The following is a 15,840-nucleotide window of genomic DNA, read 5'->3' as shown; positions in this document are numbered from 1 at the left end:
CAGGAAGGTGAGTGAGAAGGCAGGCCTGACAGCCCATCCATCTCCCTGAGCCCAGTGCAAACAGCCGGCTGTGCCCAGGGAGAGGCCCAGAGGCTCAACCCTCCCCTGGGTTCCCACTCCCCGGAAGTGAGGCACCAGCAAACAATGCCCCAGGGCCCCCCAACACTTCCTGGGGCCACCCAGGGGGCTGAGAATCAGGCCCTCAGCCTCTCCTGTGTGGGCTTTTCTCTGGGTAGCCACAGTCAAGGGCCTAAACCTGCTTGACAGGGCCCAATCCTACTTTCCCACTCAAAATGCCAAATGCCAGTTCCTAGTCATTGTTAAGAACCCTCAGGGGACGGACTCTGGGGTACAGAGTCCCCAGCTGCCCTGAAGATAAGGGCCACAGTCTGGCGCCTACCCCCATTCCAAGCACAGAGGCAGAGGCTAGAGAGGGAGGTTTTATTGTGTAAAGTGGCCGATTGTACAGAGCAAAGATTGTACTGACCAGGTGGGGCGAGGGAGACCCAGAGGCCCGAGCGGGGGCCGCTGGAGTGTGGCACCCCCATCCTCCACACAGTGGGTGGGGCAGGTAGGGTTGACAACTGCCCCCTGGTCCTGCCCAACAGCAAGGCTGTATCCACTGACCCAGGGAATATTAAGGGGACCCTCAATACCCCACTCCAAACCCCTAAAACCCTCAAGAGCCCCCAGTCTGGCTCTGTAGTCGGCCAGCCCCCAGCCCCCTCAGCCAACAGCCTGGTCACACTCCATTTTCCTGTGGGCCCTGGCAGAGATCCGACCTAGAACAAGTGGTTTCAGGGTAGAAGGCCAGGAGGGTTCCCCTAGACCTGCCCAGGTGCCTCAGGACAGCCCACGGCTCCTTGGGCAAACCCATCAGGGCACAGTGACCTGTGGGGCAGCACAGGAGTGTGCAGGCACTGAGGGGTCAGCACAGAAATGTGTCTTGAAGAAGGAGCCAGAACAGGGAGGGGGCTCTGCAGGACCTGTAGTCACAGAGGCACGAGGCTCCTAGGAGGCCCGTCTGGGGAGAAGGGGATGAGAACTGGGCTCCATCCTCCCCAGGCATTAGGAGCCTCGGGGCCTGTCACCCCAGGCCGTGGTGGTGGTCATTTAAAGCTCAGAAGACCGGGGCAGGGGGAGCAATAGGGACCAGGGGCCCCCACTCCATTTCTCTGCAGGCCTCCATCCTCACACCCGCTGGATCTCAAAGAGCTTCACATCGGTGTCATACCAGATGGGTGGGTCCACATTCCTACAGAGGAAGTGGGCTGTCACCTTCACAAGGAAGGGAGATGCAAGGTGACGGCCAGCCCAAACCAAACTCTCTTCGTGATGTCCCCCCCTGGACAGGGGGTCCAACCCTCAACCAGGAAAGACCACCATGATTGACTGTCTTGACATTAACCCTTCTGTGGATGGGGAGACCTGGAGCCAAGGTCCCTGCTGAGCCCTGCTGGACAGGCTCTCTGGTGGACCCCAGACCCACCCAGGATAGTAAGCAGGGCCCACCTCAGGTAGATGACACCCCACATGTAGGTGCGGAACCACATGGCGGTGCCCGAGTTGGCCTGGTACTTGCGGATGAGGATGGGGTGGGGCACGGGCAGCAGTCCCACCAGGGTGCCGTGCTGCAGGAACCGCAGGATCTCTGACTCATCCGTCAGGCCCCTACAGGGAGAAGGGGGTCTCCAGCATGCTCAAGTGGACTAGCAGGGCTTGGGGCTCACCCTGGACCTCTGAGGCCCACAGTCCCTGTCACCCCTCCACCCAAACCTGGGCTGGCCCCTTGCCAAAGCCCACCTGCCCGAGCCCCTGAGCCTGCCCAGGCTCTCACTTGTCAATGCAGATCTTCTCCACCTGGGGGACCAGCACCTGCAGCAGCCGCATGATGGTCTGCAAGGGCAGCTTCGACTTCCAGGAGAGGACCTGGGGCAGGGACAGAGCTCTGGGGCTGGGGACCCGGAGCCAGGGGTTCTCTCCCAGCAGGCCATGGCCTATACCCAGCAGGGACCATGAACAGGGACTCTCACTAAGGGGAAGAGCCCTTTGGATGTTAAGCAGTCCCACCGGCTGGTGGCTGTGTATGCGCCTTTCAGGAGACTGTCTCCTTTAACCCTGGCAATGGTGGGAGCAGGGAGGACATTTATTATCCCATGGCTCTGCCTTCAGTGGGAATGTGAGTGGGAAGTGATCCAGGGGAGGAAATCAGAGGGTGATTTATTCAGACAGTCAGCACAAAAGTGGAACCTGATCCTGCTGGGGACTCGGCCGACAGTGTAGACAGGGCAAGCTGAGCCAAGAGAGGCCACACACGAGGAAGGTCACCAGCCGGAAGGACTGACCCGAAGCCAGAGCCCAGCTCCCATGCCAGAGGCACATTTGGATACATTTTCATCTCCATCTGTACTGAGCTGTCCCTAGAATCAGGGGACCCCTGACTCAGCTCCCACAGGGCCGCCTGCCCACACACCATCCCTGCTCCTCCAGCGTGAGGCCCCTCACCCAATCTGACGTCGGGCTCCACTGGCCACTGGCTGATGGGCTGGACAGTCGACGCTGCTCCCTCCATGGCTGGCTGGACTCCTGGTGCCCAGGGAGGAATGGAAGTGAGGGGCAAGGAAGCGGATACGGGGCAGGGGCACAGGGCAATGAGGTCTCTCCCCTAGACCTCGTGGGGACTTGCTTCCAAAGGAAGGGTAGGCCCAGCCCAGCACCCTTTGCTCTGGGCCCCAGGCCCAACCCAGCTTGGTGACAGGTTTAGGACTAGAGGCTGATGGGACAGGACGGGTAAAGGCCAGCCTCAGATAAGGCTGATGGATGAGAAGGCTGACAGCCAGGGCTTTACTGTGACCAGTAAACAAGGGAGGGGTCTGTGCTGGCACCCCCCGAGTCATCAGTGCCAACCCCGATGCCCTAGGCATGACACTTGCTACAGGTGACCCCAGAGTGCCCTGGCCCAGCCCATGCCACAGAGGCCAGGGAGGAAGGCAACACCCAGCCTCACCTGCCTCCCGTGTCCCTGTTGCCCCCTTACCCACCCCCTTGGCTGGGCTGCCTTCTGCCAAGCTCTGCTGGGGCTCAGGCTCCAGGGACCGCAAGGTGCCATCCTCTGACACCTGGGACTTCTCTGTCAGCTTGTCTATGCCTGAGTGGGGCACAGGGGGGACACAGGAGAGAGTGAAGGCCCCCGCCGCATGCTCCTTCTGGCCTGGCCCAGGTAGCTCCTTGTCCTCCACATGCTGTAGAGGCACTGCGTCTGATCTCCCCTGGTCCCAGCCCTGTGCCCACCCCTCCCAGAGCCCACTCCCATCCCAGAAGCCCCACAGCCACCAGGCCACCCTCCAGGGGCCAACCCCGTGCCTCCACCCTCATTGCTGTTCCCCTTCCCCACCTTGTAGTTCCCAGCAGGGCCATGCCCTTTGCCGGGATGGGGTGACACCCCAGAGATCACGCCCATCCCCCAACCATGCCAGTAGCCACACCCTCTCCCACTTGCCGGTGACGAACCTGGGGTGGCCACCAGGCTGGTCTTGAGGGTACCCGGCTCTGCAGGGGCAGCAGGGCGGGAACCCTCCATGGAGGCACCCTCCTGGGAACCTGTGCGGGACAAGGGCTCGGGGGTCCGCCGTCGCCGTTGCAGGGCCTTGTGGATGGCGGGCAGGTCAGTGGGCAGGTTGGCCAGCTGGTGGAAGACACTGCGCTTGCGGATGATGGCGTAGACCAGGTTGGAGTTGCCTGTGGGCAGCAGCGCCTGGTCTTAGGGCTGCCGGTTGCCCTCCCCCACCCAATCCGCCAGCTTGGGGGTGGGGGCGGGGTTTGCAGGACAAGAGGGTGTCTTCCCCAGCAGCAGGAGATGGTCCTGGGAGCCCAAGAGAGGGGGCCAGGTCCAGCTGTGTGGGCCAGATGTTACACTGTGGGAAAACGGCTTCCAGACTGAGCTCCCCACATCCCTTCTCACGACCCAGCACTAAAGGGGAGATCCCTGGCAAAGTGGGGTGGGCCCCACTGCCCACACCAAGCCAGCCGTTGAATATTCTGAAGTGTTCTCTGAACCAGGGAGCCCAGGAGGATGGGGTCCCCCATTCCCATTCAAGTTCCCCCATGGGGGAAAGTGCTTTCCAGAGCCTCAGTAGCCCCCCAACCAGCCCTGCCTCATACCACGCTCTGCTTTGAGCTCCGCATCCATCCCAGGGCCTCCCTATAGGTCACCCTCCCTCCATAATGCCTCCCACTCGTCCTTCACAGATCAGTGCAAACTTTACTCATTTTGGAAATAATAAGAATTATTGCTAATATGTGAATTGCCAGACATTGTGCCAAGAGCTACCTGTGGGAGCTTTCTGTGCCAACACCCTCTGCAACAGGGACTTCAGTGCTATGTTGTGACCATCTTATAGATAAGGCCGCTGAGGCCTTGAGAAGTGGAGTACCGTGTCTAGTCACAAAGCTAGTGAGAGGCAAACCCTGAATTTACACCTGGCAGCGGGGCATCTGTGACACTGGGCAGGACAGCTGCTGGGACAGCTATCAGGGTCTTACCACTCGTCTCCCTGCTATCCAATTTCAGAGGAACCGTTTGACCCAGGTCGGGGGGTCACATATTTAAAGCCTCCTCTGTGCCTTCCTCTCCAGCTGAGCCACATGGGCAGGAAGCACATCTTTTTTTTTTTTTAATTAAACTCAGGAACATTTAACCACTGAGCCACATCTTCAGCCCTTTATTTTTTTAGTTCTTAATTTAGAGACACGGTCTCTCAGAGTTGCTTAGGGCCTCAATAAGATCCTGAGCCTGGCTTTGAACTTGCAATTCTCTTGCCTCGGCCTCCCGAGCCACTGGGATGACAGGTGTGTGCCACCACACCTGGTGGGAAGCACACCTTCATTCCGCACTGTATCGGCCCTCCTTAGGCAGAAAGACAGCCTCACCCACTGGCCGTCCTTATCCCTGCCCCAGAGGTCAGGCCAGGGGGTTGGGCCAGAGCCTCACCATCAAACTGGTACTGGATGATATTGTTGAAGACCTCTAGAAGGAAGAAGACCAGGTGGTGGTTCTGGGCAGCCGAAAAGAGGAACCAGGTGGTGGAGAAGGCCTCCAGCAGGTGCAGCAGCTTGTTGGCAGTCACCATGGACAGGCTCTTGAGGTAGGGCGACACTGCAAGAGAGGCCAGCTCACTCCTGGGCCCCCCACCACCACCCTTAGGCATCCCAGGCCTGGGGGGAAGCACATGCTCCTACTCCCAATCCATCCTGCTCCTGCCTGTGAAGTTCCCTACAAAGTCAGGGAGACCGAGCCTGTAGAGGTCAAGTTCACTCTGGCCATACCTCCTGCAGGCAAGGCACAGACAAGATTGTCCCCATGGTACAGACGAGGAAACTGAAGTTCAGGGAGGCTTATAAATTTGGTCCGAGTTCCCCAGTAATACAATGATAGGGCAGGAAGGGATACAAACTCAGGGCTTTTGGGACTTTCTAGAATGCCAAGCTGCTGTTATCCTTAATATGTATCTTTTAGCACAGCTTTGTGAGGGGGGATAAAGCCCTCATGTAGTTGGGTCCGTGCACACAACTTGATCTGTGTGTCTCTCGTCTCACATCTTTCTCCCTCACCAGGCTGAGGGCTCAGAGGACAGGGGTGGGCGCTATCTTGTTCACATATGCCACACCTAGCTGGCACCCAGGTAAGATTTGTGGGATGCAGCCAATATGTGCATGAGTTACCTGAAGACAGTCCTGGCCCTAGAGCCCACAGCCCAGCCAAAGGCATCCCTGGATCCTATACCACCCACCTACCCTGAGGGCCAAACCTGACCACAGACAAGCCAGCCACTGCCGGCCACCACCATCCTCTCCCTGACACCTACACTGAAACCCTTCTGTGCCAGCCCACAGCCACCCACCTGGATGGGCCCAGCCAGCCTGAGGCCTCCCCACCTCCTTTCCCATTCTGCTCACTCTTGTCCTTGCAGGTGGGCAGGGTAAAGGCAGAGAAGAGGTGGCTTTGACATTCTTCACTATGACCCCAAATCTTCCCTGTCTAATACAGTAGCCATGAGCCACATGTGGACATTAAACACTTGAAATACAGCTAGTCTTGAGATGTGCCATATGAGTGGACCACAAGATTTTGAAGACTAGGTGTAGGACAGAATGTAAAAGATCTCATTAATAATTTTCGTGTCGGTCACATGTTGAGATGATGGTATTCTGGTTATGGTGGCTTAGGCAAATACATCATAAATCTTCTGTCACCTGTGCCTTTTGTGTTTTTTAATATAGTCCTAGAACATTTCACAGTACACAAGTGGCTTGCATTGTTTCTATGGGATGGAGCAAGTTGGAGCAGGGAGACATGGCCTGTGGCCTGGCGCCACCTGGTGGTGGGCCTGGGGAAGGCGGGCTCAGGCCCTTACCATTGACCACGATGGTGAGGAGGCAGTCAAAGAGGGGCTGCAGCCTCTGGTGGCCGCTGGTGATGATCTTGTGGAATACCTGTGCAGGGACAGAGAGGTCCATCATGGGGTGCCCGCCATCCCCAGACTCACTAAGAGGACATCACTCCCATGCGCCCAGCCCTCACCACAATGAGCAGGTCTGCGTGGGTGCCAGTGAAGACAGGTATGTCCATGGGCACACGCACTGAGTAGGGCTTGTTCAGCCGCACCCCGAAGTTCCGCTCCCCACTCAGGAGCAGTAGGATGAAGACGCCGATGTGCATCAGGCCCACCCGAGCTGCAGCACGCGGCACAGAGGTCACACAGGGTGGTGGTGGGGAGCCCAGGACAGGGGTGCATCTTGGGGGGTGGAGGGAATCCCTCCTGGGAGGTCAGGACGCCAGACCTGAGCTCCTGGGAGGCAGGACAGACTGGCAGGACCCCACCCATCTGCAGGAACCCCCAGTACCTCATGCCCACCCCATCTTACACTGATCTGCTCGTGCATCATTGAGGAAGTAGAGGATGGGAACCAGGATGTCCAGCACATCACTGCTCTTCAGCACAAAGAAGAGAAATTTCTGGAGCAAGTGAGGAAACAGGCAGGCTGGGTCAGTGGAAGGAGCCACTGTACCCCATCGCCTCCTCCAGGTTGGAGAGACCCCAAAGCTCTCTCTGTCCTTGGGATAAATGGACACAGCCTGAGCCCATGAGCCCCTGCTATAGGTCTCCATTCCCTCTCCACCTGCCCACCTTGTTGAAGTCACAGAGCTTCCAGAAGAGGACCAGCAGCTCTTGGTGGAACTGGATCTTCTTGGTGGAGTTGGGCAGGTAGGTCTGGAGCAGGGGGTTGGACAGCAGCCGGGCTATGCCCTTGAGAATGAACTGAAAGTCCTGGGAGGGAGGGAGCAGGGGTCTGTGGAGTCTGGCTCCTCCTGGCGTTGGCTTCCTGTCCAGGCGCGCCCCTCCCCCAATGCTTTCTCACTCTCCTACATCCCATCCAACCCCCAGAGCTTGAGGGACCCAGTTTCTGACATTATCAATAGGGTCTAAGGGTGGACCCCTCAGGAAGCTGAGCCTCTGCCCCACCCTCGGCAGACCACAGGCTTCCCTGTTCCCAGGTTACCCGCCCTCTAAACAGACTGCTGCTCCTGGTGACCCCACACACACACCCTAAACCAGGTCCCTGCCCACCTGGACTTTGTTTTTGTTTTTGTGCTGCTAGGGATTAAACCCAGGGGCACTCTACCACTGAGCTTCATCCCCAGCCCTTTTTATTTAATTTTTATCACTTTGATACAGGGTCTTGCTAAGTTGCCAAGACTGGTCTTGAACTTGCGATCCTCCAGGTGGGCTTGTTGACAGGTGCCATCATTCCACACTGCTTCCCAAATATCCCTTCCTGTCACCCCATCACACGAAGAGCATATGGGGTTTTCAGAGCACCCATCAAAAGCTGGGCTGTCTCTGCTTTTATCCTCACAAGTGGAGACAGCTATGGGTCTCATCCAGTGGCAGAAGTCAGGGCTCTGGGAGCACAAGCACATCCCCATGGACACAAGACACACGCACTCCGGTCTGCCTGGTCTTTAAGTTCACTGTTCACCGTCATGTCCCCCACCTCGGAAACTACCTGAGAGCCACCTCCTCCTGGAAGCCTTCCCAGTTACTCCCACTCAGTTGAGGCCACTGGCTCTTCCTACAACTGGAAACCCCCAAAGTCCCATCCTCACTATTTAACCTGGGGGTGGCACAAGTTTGCAGAGACCATGGTTCCTTTGTACAGGGGCCAGTACTCCCTCCACCCCCAACAAAGCCAAAGTGATTGTGGGAGATGCACAGTAGGAATCCAAGGGCAGGGTGTGACTCACCTCCTCCCGATGGATGCGGGACAGGTAGTTCACAAACAGGTTCTCGGGCCCTGGAGGCTGTCAAGAGTGAAGTCCATGGTGAGCTGGTCCTTACCCCAGCCTGGGTGGCAACAGCAAGGTCCCTCCTAAGGCACACCTCAAGGTGCCTCCTGGGTGTCTGTTGCCCAGGGCCTCTGCCCACAGCCCCAGCAGGGCAGCAACCCTCTCCCCGTCAGCCTTACATCGGCATCGTCCATGGCAGTGCCTGTGGTGGTGCCATCCACAGTGGGGCTGGTGCTGGTGGCGCTGTCGTGGTCCAAGGTGACAATGAGCACCTGGGCAGCCTCCTCCACCAGGGGCTCCCGGTAGTCGGAGAAGAGCAGGTGGTTGTAGGGGATCCCGTAGCCCACGGGGTCATAGGCACACACGGTGTTGAGGAGGGAGGTGAAGAGGGGCAGTGCGTGTCTGCAAGGGAGAGAGGGCAGGGCTGCAGGCCACCCCTCAGGCCAGCACTCCAGCCACCCCCAGGGCCACCTCACTCAATAAGCGCCAGGGTCAGGTTCCAGGCTGGCAGCCAGGGAGCAGAGCCACGAGCTTGTCCCTGAGTGGGAAAGGCCCTGTTCAGCTATGCCCACCTCCAGCTCTGACCTGGGCCAAGCTTGGCTGAGGACAGAGGGATCTGTCTCCCAGAGCGTGAGGGCCACTGGTGAAGGACTTCCTGTAGGGAAGCATGTTCAACCCCTAGCTTCTCAGTGGGCAGAACCCCTCCATGAGGCTCAGAGAAGGGGCCAGAGGCCCAGGGAGAAGGTGGGCTTCCCCCTGGGGAGCAGAGCCCCAGCCCAATCACCTGGCTCCAGGCCACGGAATGACTTGAATCAGATTCGTTTGATGTCAGGGTTCAAGCTCCTCATCTTACAGGTGAGGAAACTGAGACCCAGGGAGGTTAAGTGAGTGACGAAGGTGGCAGTTTGCCTGATAAGGCTGCGTGTGAGAAAGAAAACTCTGGCCAGCCTTTGACTGGCTGGGAAAGGGGGTCAGCCGCTCCTTTCTCTTCTGGGAGTTGGGCAAGGTGGGGCAGGAGGCCAGGAAAACCCGAAAGAGGAGGTGTGCCATGTTACATAGGGATCAGAGCCTGGAAGCAAGAAGGCCAGCCACCAGCCTTTGGGCACCAATGCCTGCACTGCCAGCGCAGCCTGGGCACAGCTGGAGGTACCCAGCTGGAGCATGTCCACCTGCACCAAATAACCTACCACGTGGCTGTGTGACACCAACACATACCCCAAAGTGCCCCCGTAGTCCATGAGTGCCCCCACGTGGGCTTAGCTTCCTCACACATCAGGGTAGATCACCCCACCCCAAGTCCCCACCCACTGTCCCCACAGGGCAGTCACAAGCCACTTGCAGCTAATGAATGTGCCTGGTCTGAATTGAGAAGCGCTGGAAGTGTAAACTACACACTGGACTTTGAAAAAGTAGCTTGAGAAAGTGAATGTAAAACACCTCAATTTTGTCAACTGATTGCATGTTAAGTGCTGATATTTTTAATAGTTTGAATTAAATCACATATATTAGTAAAATTAATTTGACCTGTTTCTTTTTCACTTCTTAGATCTTATAAGTGCACATGCGATTCACATCCCACTGCACAGCATAGCTGTACATGGAGGACCTGGATACCTGGTCAGCCAGGGGTCCCCAGTTCCTGTCCCAGTCACTCCAAGGAGACACTGAACTGCATTGGTATCAAGTGTGGTTAAGTTACAGTTCTCCACCACCAGGGGGCAGCATCTCCCCCTCAAAGAAGAACTGGGGGCTGGAACTGGTCTCAGTTCAGGGGTGCCTGGAACAAGGAAGACACTGGAAAGAAAAGCCAGGGGTCCCTCACCTGTTCTCCGTGGAACAAAAGAACTGAACCCATGGGTTGGTACTGCCACCTTCTGGAGCTGGGGGCAGGTACATGGCCTCAGAGAAGCACGTCAGCAGCAGTTTCAGCAGCTCCATCCTGGGGGATGGTTGATGGGAACAGGACACCTTAGGATCTCCATCCCCTCTAGGAGGGGGCTGCCCACCCTGGCCGGAACCCCTGCCCAGGTCCATAAAAACAAATGACCCCACACTCCTGTAAGGCCACAGCTGGATGGAAGTGGAGAGGGTCTCCTTGGAAGACCCCATGGGTCTCTGAGTTGTGCGGGAGCCCGGCCAGGCTCCAGCTATGCCGAGGGCTCTTGCCTGAGCCTCGCTCACCGGTTCATGTCGTGGATGTAGTTAGGCTGCGGGGAGTGGGCAAAGCCCACACCAGCCTCCCAGATGTATTCACAGCTGTCCAGGGAGTGGACATCCTCTGCTGAGTCCTGGGGACAGGGACAGAAAGAGAATGGGTGGGAGGTCACAAGGTGAATGGCGGTATGTGACAGAACCTGTCTAACCCAAGCTTCCTGCCATTCCAGGGGCAGTAACCCCTGAATCCTCCTAAAGACACCCTGAAAACACCCTGGGTCCCAATGTACAGGGAGGAAATGGATGTTCTTAGGTGGCTTAAGAATTACTTTTCAAACACTTACATGGATTGTTTTTACTTGCTCGGTACAGTTTGAGACAGGAAGGGAGGGAGGGGCAGGGAAAGGTGTCCCCAGTGGTGGGAGGGCAAGGAACACTCAAGGTCAAGCCCACGGACCACAGGAAATGAGAAGGCCAGTCCTGCTGGGTCCCTACTCCCCTACCCACCTCGTGCACACTAAGACAATGGAGGCCTATGCACAGCCGCCCAGAGGCAGTGGGCAGGGCCAGGCACCAGCTGGCTCCTCTCCAGTATACCAGCCACCACCCCCAGCCGGGACGTGCGTACCAGGCGGTCCAGCTCTCCTGAAGCACCCCAGCTCTGCTGACTGCATCCTATCCAAGGGGACTTTACGTGGCCCTGCCCCAACCCAGGGCCAGAGCCCACCCTTGTGGGGATGGCGGTGGGGCCTTACCACCGTGCTCCTGCGGTGGCTCTGGACTGTGAAGTCTGGGCAGAAGAGCAGGTCGGCGATGGCTAGGAGCAGGGACTCGGCCAGGGGACGGGCATTCTCATCCTCCTCCTCACCCTGCTGGGAAGGCAGGCTGCCTCAGTAGTGGCTGGCCAAGGAGAGGGGGACCCAAGGCTTGAGGGATGGTGGGGGACAGGAACTGGGTCCCTGCAGGCACCCGAGGGCAGAGGGATGGAGGAAGAGGAAGTAGACTTCTGCTCATGCCAAACCTCCCATGGCAGGAGGCAGAGCAGGGAAAGGGGCTAAAAACGGAGAGGAAACCTCCCCACTGACTGGGGTGCCAGGTCAAGGGCTCGGCCCTGCTGGGAATCACGAGGCCTCACCCCTCTGCCCTTAGCTGGAGACGAACCCAGGGTGCAAGGGGAGATGACAGCATGGCACTCTCTGCCCTCTGAAGGCCCAGCTCCCTGCTCCTGCCTCTGCACAGTTACCCCTGCTCTCAGCTCCCCTCCTCAGCCTTCACCCTCCAGGTTATAGGGACAGAGACCCCCACGGGAGAGGAAGCCAGGACCCAAGGAGGTATCACTGACCCCCATCCTTAGCAGCACCCCCCACTCCCGCCCCCACACTTGCAAATGCCAGAAGAGGTTTGGAGGAATGTGCCCTGTCACCTCCCACCCACCCTGGCCAGGCCCACAGACCCCTCCTCGTCCTGCCCCAGGCACTGTGGACCAGAAGAAGCCCCTCCAGTCGGGGTCCTCGAAGATGTAGGGCAGCACGCGGGTGAGCAGCCGGCTGCAGTTTAGGACAACCTGCTTCTCCTTCTCCGAGTGGCAGCCACTCTCAGCTCCCTGCACCAGCTTCTCCACAGCCTGTGGGGAGCAGCACAGGGCACGTGGGGTGGTGACCAGGTTGAGGGGACCCCAACTGCAGAGGGTCAGAGGCCCCACCGGGCAGGGCCATCTCTGCTGATGGGATCAGCCGGCCCGGGAGGACCTGGGTGTGGGTCAGAGCAGCCCAGAGCATCAGAGAAACAGAGCTTGGGCCACCACCTGATGGCCAAGACCTTGTAAGTGACAACACCTGTCTCGGCCTCAGTCTCCTCATCTGTAAAGTTGTGACACTAATAGTGCCACCTCACAGGGTGAACGAGTGAGCTGACTTGTGCAGAGTGCTCGGCAAGGCTTGGCGGAGGTCTCTAAACTGTGGCTGCCATACTCACTTTCCCCAAGGGGAGGGCCACAGGGCAGGGGGACTGAGTGAAGCCTCAGGAGCACCGTGACCTGGGGGTGGGATGTCCTGGGTTCCTGTCCTCTCCCGCTGCAGGCTGAGCCATCATCAGCCACTTTGGGGAGGGCAGGAGTGGCAACGTGGGGCCAGGCAGCCCTTACCTTGTAGCACAGGGTGGCCAGGTTGGAGGGGGACTCTTCCCGCACAGCCCGGATCTCTGCCGCCGGCACCAACGCAAAGACATCCTGCACTGAGGTGGCTGTGTCTGCCCAGAACTGGTCCCAAAAGGCGTCATCCGTGGCTTCCACAGGCTGTGGGGGGACCCAGTGTCCAGACTGATACAACCCCTCGCCAGTGGGGACACAGTTTACCCAAATCGTGGCCAGAAGAGATCCCAAGAGTGAAGCCACAGCCCCCTACTCCATCCCAACTGTTGCCCGGGAGTCTCCCCAAATGGGTGATGGACGTGGGTCAGCTACCACAGCCCTGGCCAGCACAGCCAGGCTTAGAATGTGCACTCCAGGGGTCAACTGGCCACTGCATCCAGCAGGCTGCGTGTCCTGCCTGTGTCCCCATCCTCCTCTGGCAGGGAATGCTGTCCTGGCCAGCTGACACAATCCCCAGCCATACCACTAGGTCCTAGACCCATGGAAAGATGACAGTGGGGACATGTGCTCCATTTCCTCTCCCCCTCAGCCTCCTCTCTCTCAGCATGCCCCCCCAGGTGCCAAATCTAGGACTGATGACCCCACACATGTGCCCCCGCTCAGTTCAGTTCTCTCTCCAGGGCTCCTGCCTCCAAATTTACCTCCTTCAATCCTGTCTCGACACTGTCCCCAACCCATGTGCTAAATAAAGCACAGAGACCTATGGGGGCTCCCTGATGCCCACTGGACCGAGTCCAAACCTTGGCCCAAAGTCAGCCAAGACCTGCCTTACACATGCTTGCACACACATAATGCGTGCAAACAGATTTACATATACAAACACACACACACACTTGCATCTGTGTCTGTTACCCTAGGACATAACCCTGATAGCTCTTGTCTTTTCCATCACCCAGGTGTCCCTTTCCTTAGCACACTTCCCCCATTTCAACACTGCTCCAAAGTCCCCCAGGCCCTATCAGAGCAATATGCCTTAGACTCACGTGCTCCTTGAATCATGCAGACCGTCGCTCAGGCAACCAAGGCAACTAATTTGAATAATGAATTTCACTTTTAGAAATCTCTCCCATGGACATAATTGGAGATGTGACATATGAAGATATTTACTGTTATTACAACAATGTTTCAGTCATTGTTGGAAACAGTAGATAGTTGGAACTAAATAGCCATTCGTTGGTGACTACTTAAAAATCTAAGGCACATCCATAGAATGGAATGTTATGCAGCCATTTTCAAAGATATTAACTAATGGAAAATATAGCACAACATTTTGTTTTAAAAGACAAGTTATAAAACTATCTATAGGATGATCATAATTTTATGTTTAATTGCATATGAATAAAAGGTTAGAAGATGAGGTAGCAGGATTTTAGTTAAGGCAACAATCTCTTGGGAAGTTTTATAATTTTTTGGTTGAGCACCTGCTTTTTTCCTTCTGCATGCTCATCTGTGGGAGCCTAGGACTCTCTCTATTTGGGCTCCTTTGAAGGTCATCTCCTCCGAGATGCCTTCCCTGGTTGATCCCATCAACATAACCTTTTTTTTTTTTTTTCCCCCTTCTCAGAAACCCCAGGGATCATAAAGCCTGATGGCCTGGCTACCTGAACTCTATACACATTATTCTTGTTATCAGAATTAATATACATAAATATATATATATATATACACATATTTATATAGATAAGTTTTTTTAATAAAAAAATAATTCTGTCCTCTGGAGCCTCTTCAAGTCTCCGGCCCCCACCCCTGTTCTTCACAGTTCCCAACTTGGGTCCAGGCACACTTGCCTTGAGCCCTTAGTCCCCAGCCCTACTTCTCTGACCTTGCAGTTGAGGCATAGGGCCAGTATCCAGACAGCATTTTTTCAGCTGAATTTGTAATCAGGCCTGGCAACCCCTTCAGCCAGGGAGTCTACCCAAACTCAGAGCTGGGGTTGCAGGCCTCACCAAGGTTGACACAGACCCTAGTCCACTGCCTGAACAAAGACCCCCACCCCGAGGGACCTATAAGGTAACTTGTGGCTCTGGCCCTCAGGACAGGCCTGACATAGCCACTGCTCAGTCCCAGAACTGGTAGAGCAAGTTAGCTGTGGGTAGACGAACAAAGGCCAAAGGAGGGGCCCTGGAGCTGGGGTTCACTGGTCCTCAGGCCCCCAGTCCAACAGCTCTCAGATATGCAACTGGGGTATAGGAACATGACACTCCTGTGCAGATGGCCCGGGACCAGAATGGCGTGGGGCCAGAACCTAGGTTCTCCCCCATCTGGGAGCACCTCTGGGAAGCTGCCACCTCTGACATTTTGCCCACCTCCCAGGTAGCCATTACCCCCTTAAAGGGGAAGAGTCCAGTTGAACATCAAGCAGACATGACCTCTGACCTAGCTCATCAGGCAAGCATCATCTGAGAACTGAATTCAAAAGGAAGGCCGAGACTTAGGATGGGACTGGGGAGGCCCAGGGAAGCCCCCTTCTAGACACAGAGGAACGATCTCTTCAGGAACGGGTTCTGCCTCCCGTTTCCTCAGCTTCCACCTCCTCTCCTAGTCCCATCGCAGTTTAGACACTGGTACTTGGTGACCATTCCTGACCCTACCAGGCTGATACTACAGCATTAGCCAGGGTCACTGGAGCCCTTTGGGCTTCTGAGAGCTCCCACCTCAGTGATCCCAGCTAGCCTCCACCCAACTCCAGGAAGCTTTCTTTGGAAAAAGCATTTTTGCTCTGGCCCCTGATGCTAAGGGCACAGAGAATGAACTTCCCTACCCAGAAACCAGGTATTCCTAATCTGGTTTGCCAGGTGCCCTATCAGGCCAGACACCCATTCAGGCCTAGAGGACCAGCTATAGCTTTTGACAGTCTCTTGTTGGGGGCAGAAACTAATAGAAAATAGTGCTCCAGCCTGCTAAGTATGACCTGTCCTGAAAGCCCGTGTCACCATAACATTCATATGTACATTGTGTGCACATGTGTGAACATGCACATCCCACCCCACTAGGTCTCCTCTGGCCTGCAGCAGAGAATCCCCAAACATGCAGGATCTTGGAGGGAGTCTCAAGTCGAGAGATGCCGCCCTCCAGGGACCTACCTACTCTAGGAAAGGATCAAGAAACAAAGCCAAAGCTGCTGGCCCTCAGGTCTAAGGTCAGGCCTGGCCCAGGGCTGGCTGATGGAGCAGGAAGAAAACAGGATGCA

General features: G+C 56.7%; 1 protein-coding gene across 1 annotated transcript; it reads right to left on the bottom strand.

The window, feature by feature from the left end:
* Positions 1 to 427: 427 nt before the first annotated feature.
* Hid1 (HID1 domain containing) lies at positions 428 to 14,971 on the bottom strand. The gene is made up of 19 exons (XM_048796745.1): positions 14,957 to 14,971; positions 12,645 to 12,794; positions 11,955 to 12,125; positions 11,257 to 11,370; positions 10,529 to 10,635; positions 10,170 to 10,286; positions 8,527 to 8,749; positions 8,306 to 8,362; positions 7,188 to 7,328; positions 6,925 to 7,015; positions 6,581 to 6,732; positions 6,414 to 6,492; positions 4,991 to 5,155; positions 3,511 to 3,738; positions 3,042 to 3,148; positions 2,506 to 2,586; positions 1,838 to 1,929; positions 1,513 to 1,671; positions 428 to 1,255 (listed from the first exon to the last, which is right to left on the bottom strand). Exons 1-19 carry the CDS (start codon positions 14,969 to 14,971, stop codon positions 1,192 to 1,194), a joined length of 2,313 nt encoding a protein of 770 aa, XP_048652702.1. The 3' UTR covers positions 428 to 1,191.
* Between the last annotated feature and the right edge of the window lie 869 nt (positions 14,972 to 15,840).

Source organism: Marmota marmota, unplaced genomic scaffold (assembly GCF_001458135.2).
Source record: "Marmota marmota marmota unplaced genomic scaffold, marMar, whole genome shotgun sequence".
Classification (NCBI taxonomy): Eukaryota; Metazoa; Chordata; class Mammalia; order Rodentia; family Sciuridae; genus Marmota; species Marmota marmota.
Note: the sequence above shows the minus strand (reverse complement) of the source record. Positions and strands in the feature narration are given on the sequence as shown.